General features: G+C 41.1%; 1 protein-coding gene across 4 annotated transcripts in view; it reads right to left on the bottom strand.

The window, feature by feature from the left end:
• smad10a (SMAD family member 10a) overlaps positions 1–5,000 on the bottom strand; it is a 33,674-nt gene that overhangs the window by 12,457 nt on the left and 16,217 nt on the right. For all 4 annotated transcript variants that reach the window (XR_009937254.1, XM_062530227.1, XM_062530229.1 and 1 more), the window contains exon 7: positions 4,360–4,458. Coding sequence is in view for 3 of the 4 variants with exons in the window: in XM_062530227.1 (XP_062386211.1) it covers positions 4,360–4,458 (99 nt within the window). In the remaining variant the exon portion in view is untranslated. The remainder of the gene's footprint in view (positions 1–4,359; positions 4,459–5,000) is intronic.

Here is a 5,000-nt window from a genome sequence, read left to right as displayed (position 1 = left end):
CCCATACGGACCAATCAGCTGCCGCTCATACGGTAAAAACCCATACGGACCAATCAGCTGCCGCTCATACGGTACAAACCCATACGGACCAATCAGCTGCCGCTCATACGGTACAAACCCATACGGACCAATCAGCTGCCGCTCATACGGTACAAACCCACACGGATCAATCAGCTGCCGCTCATACGGTAAAAAACCCATACGGACTAATCAGCTGCCGCTCATACAGTAAAAACCCATACGGACCAATCAGCTGCCGCTCATACAGTAAAAACCCACACGGACCAATCAGCTGCCGCTCATACAGTAAAAACCCACACGGACCAATCAGCTGCCGCTCATACAGTAAAAACCCACACGGACCAATCAGCTGCCGCTCATACAGTAAAAACCCACACGGACCAATCAGCTGCCGCTCATACAGTAAAAACCCACACAGACCAATCAGCTGCCGCTCATACAGTAAAAACCCACACAGACCAATCAGCTGCCGCTCATACAGTAAAAACCCACACAGAGGCCCCGGCAGTGGCGCAACTGGCTGGGGCACCTGCACCGTACGCTGGCGACCCGGGTTCGATTCCCGCCCCGTGGTCCTTTCCAGATCCCACCCCGACTCTCTCTCCCACTCACTTCCTGTCGTGCTCTCTACTGTCCTGTCCAAATAAAGGCATAAAAAGCCCAAAAAATAATCTTTAAAAAAAAAAAAAACCCACACTGACCAATCAGCTGCCAGTCATTCAGTACAAACCCACACGGACCAATCAGCTGCCGCTCATACAGTACATGCTCCATAATTAACCAATCAGCTGCCAGTCATTCAGTACAAACCCATACTGACAAATCAGCTACCGCTCATACTGACCAATCACCTACTGATATATAAACTCATACTGACCAATCAGCTGCTGGAGTACAAACCCATACTGGCCAATCAGCTGCTGGAGTACAAACCCATACTAACCAATCAGCTACCGCTCATTCAGTACATGCTCCATAACTAACCAATCAGCTACCGCTCATTCAGTACATGCTCCAAAACTAACAAATCAGCCGTCGCTCATTCAGTACATGCTCCAAAACTAACCAATCAGCTGTCGCTTATACAGTACATGCTCCATTAACCAAGTGTGACAATCTCTGAGCTTGTCAGCTCCTTGGCACTGCTGGGCCTGTTAGGGCCTAAATGCTGGCCCTGGAGGTGATGATCTACCACTACTGGAGATGCAGCGCTAATGCAGCTAACCTGAGAGCAGAGCTGCACTGCAATGGAATCAGAGGTGTGAACATGGAAAAGCACATCAAAACATGAGGTTAGGTAGCTGGATGGATGGGTGGGTAGTTGGGTCGTTAGGCAGTTGTGCAGTTGGGAGGTTAGTAACTGGGTGGTTGTGTGGTTGGGTAGTTAGGTGGTTGGGTAGTTGAGTGGTTAGGTAGTTTGGTAGTTGGGTGGTTGGGTAGCTGGGTGTTTGGGTAGTTTAGTAGTTGGGTAGCTGGGTGGTTGGGTAGTTGGGTAGCTGGGTGGTTGGGTAGCAGGCTTGTGCAAAATTCAGAATTGAATTGAGAATGACTCCTAAATTCCAATTCAATTCTTGAGTTTGAATTGAATTTGAATTGAGGTCAAAAACAGGATGCAGAATTACAATTCGAATTTGAATTAAGGGAAGTAGAATTGAAATTCATTGAAATTCAAATCAATTCATATACATAATATAAGGGTACGCTGCAAATTATTTGATTCTTATCAAGATAAAAAAAATAGATTAGAAGCGTTAGATCATTTATATTGTTTGAAGCGTGAATTTCTTACTTTACGTAAGTGTTCAACTTTACACTATCTTAAATCAAGCACATCTTTTTTTGTCTCAAATAGGCATGGAATCTTAAAATGAGGTAAATACTGTTAAAATGAGATCTTTTACATCTCTCCCTCAAATTCTCATCAAAATAAAGCTTGTTTTAAGATTAAGTGACAAGAAAATTTGACTTAATCTAAGATGACATTTAAGATTTAAGATATCATCTTAAAACAGCAGTTTATGCTTATAACAACTTATGTAACAAGTTTTGTCACAAGCTGTGGTACTGTGGCGCAACAGGTTACAGCATTAGTACCTTGTACTCGTTCAACTACCCACGGGGACCTGGTTCGAATCTCACCTGCGGTCATATCCGAATCTCTCCCCAACTCTTTCACTCACCTACCCGCTTCCTGTCTATCTGCATTGTCTTATCTGAATAAAGACAAAAAGTCCAGAAAATATTCTTCCAAAAAAAAAGGAATATAATCTGAGGCTGTTTAAATTTAAGTAACCTCATTTTACAACCTGCATTTTATGCTTATATTAAGTATATTTTACTTATTTTGGGGATGTAAAAATTATATTTATAAGTAATCTTAAAAACAGCAATTTCAGCTTATGTTAAGTTTCCAAATACCTCTGTAGACATTTTTTTTTATTTATCTTAATTCACAAAATCTTGTCAAGTGAAATTATCTTGCTGCATGGACAGAAAATTTCACTTGTTTTGAGTACCTTTTACCTCAGATTTAGTGTTTTTATCTTGTTTTTAGACACCCTTTTTTGCAGTGTTTAACAATTAAGTTTCACAAAATGTCAGATATGATCTCAACAAACACACAATTTGTAATTGAAAACAGTAATCAATTACATTTCCAATGTAATTTTCCCTGAACTGAATGTATGTGAGATTCAACACATTCTTCCTGTTATGTGACATGTGAATTTGTTTTGAATTGCCATGAATTGAATTCCACTTCCTGTCATTCCAATTCCAATTCAAATTCAACTTCCTGTGGGGTGGGGCAGGGCTGTACGCTAAGCTTTTTCACTAGGAGCACAGGTGCTCCTAAATGAAAAAGTTTAGGAGCACAGAAAAAAATTTAGGAGCACTATGACATTTCCTTGAAAACCTTCTTGCCTTAAGCAGGATACAGATCATTCACAGCAGTGGCAATCATAGTCTCTGCTCAAACCCTACACACACAGAAAATGGCTTGTCTTGTTTCTATTTCATATTTTGAATTAACAATTTATAGCATTTTAGGATCTGCCTAATTACTTATAGCTTAAAATATTCAGTAAACGGAATACTTCATATTGATTACACTTGTCTTTAATGATATTACAGGGGTGGTGTGTAGGTCTAATTGAGTGCCTGTCACTTTAAGATGTACGTGAACATAATTAGGTTTCATTCGGTTTTTTTGGAACAGAGTCAAGCATAGTTCAAGGATACATCATGTTTTCATTAAATAACTTAAATGTTCAAAAAACTAACAAAGGTAAAGACAAATATTTCTGGTGTAATAGAAAAGATGAGTGTCCACTGTCCAGTAACGTTAACTTGATTTAGCCTACCATGGCATGGCATCGTGAGTTGTCACTTTTTCCTTGGTCATGTTTAATTGGCTGGGTGCTTAACTTACTCTACCATGACTCGTCTTGGAGTTTGGTATGCTATATCTGTTATATCCAATGAGTGACAACCAGTGCTGAAAATAAAACGTTACGGTATATTCGGATAACGTTAGTGGAATGGATTTAATGTGAACGTAACCTCCAAAGACGCAGAGTGGCAATATGATGCGCACATTTGCAATGAAAATGTTCCGCCTTTTTAAAGCAGGTGTAGCCTACACCAAATCGTCGTTAAATCCATCATTTAGACAACAGAATCAGTCGGATTTCTTTCATAGAAGTCAACCAGGCCTATGTCAAATGCAGGCTGGGGTGAAGCTAACACGGTTTCCACACCGTGTTTATCAACCGTGATAATAATAGTATTTGAAATGAACACGGTAATTGTAGGCTATATAGTCAACATTCTTATCATGGTTTGCCGTTTCAACGGTAATCGCTACAAAGTCACCAACTGATAACGAACAGATTGAAGAAAAAGAAGAATGGTTTTGGAGTGACATTTCTTGCGTGTGTGAGAGACAGCGAGGTTGATGCTGAAAGCGTGAGTTTCCAGCCAGGAGCGCTAGATTTGTCAACTATGATTTGTATACAGATGCGCGAAAATTGTACTAGCCTATACTTTGATACACTTGGTGTGGATATTTAGGAGCAAAATGCGAATAAAAGGGTTGAATTCAGTACTCGCACCTGTGCTCCCATTTCATATTTTCAATTAGCACTAATATATATTTACTCGCATTTGCGACGAGGTGCTCGCAGCGTACAGCCCTGGGGGTGGGGCCAATTCAATTCAAATTCCAACTCATGAATTGAATGGAGGCAAATTCTAAAATTCGGAATTGTGCACAAGCCTGTTGGGTAGTTGGGTAGCTGAGTGGTTAGGTAGTTGGGTAGCTGGGTGGGGGGCACCTACAGAAGTGGGATGGGTGGTGGAGAGGCGGCTGGTGAGAGCGCCCGTTCTGCTGGGGTCCTACGGGGGTATAGGAGGCCGTGCTGCTGCCTGTCCACGTAGCTGCAGGTTGGGAGGGAGAGGAACAAAACAGAGCAGAGCGATTAACCAGTGATGAGACAGACGCACACGGCCATTCACAAGCACAGTGTGTATGAGTGTACACATGACATGAGTGTGTGAGTGTCCACTCACTGTGGAGGGAGCCTGTGTGATCATATTGTGTAAGGGATAATGTATTGTCCGCCGGTCTTCATCAGAAAATAAGTCCCGACAGGATGAACAGGACATTATTCCGCTTATTATTATCATCATCATCATTATACGGCTACTTGGCAAAAAGAGAAAAAAAACTTCACACAATGTGCATTTTTTAAATTATTTTTAACGTCGTGCCTCGTGGCTTCCAATGAGAAAACAAATAGTTTACCATACAAATAGAACTTGAAAGTTTCAGCTGCTGATTTACCCTTTCAATGAAGTTCCATAGCAATAGCTAACAGACTACTTGCGGAATGATATGAATGTGAATCACAATCAAAAACCCTTTACCATTGACAGCGGTCATTAAATATTTGCAACGGTCATTTTTCGGATTTATTAGA

The sequence above is a fragment of the Sardina pilchardus genome, chromosome 24, assembly GCF_963854185.1.
Source record: "Sardina pilchardus chromosome 24, fSarPil1.1, whole genome shotgun sequence".
NCBI lineage: Eukaryota > Metazoa > Chordata > Actinopteri > Clupeiformes > Clupeidae > Sardina > Sardina pilchardus.
This window is presented reverse-complemented; position numbering and strand designations above follow the sequence as displayed.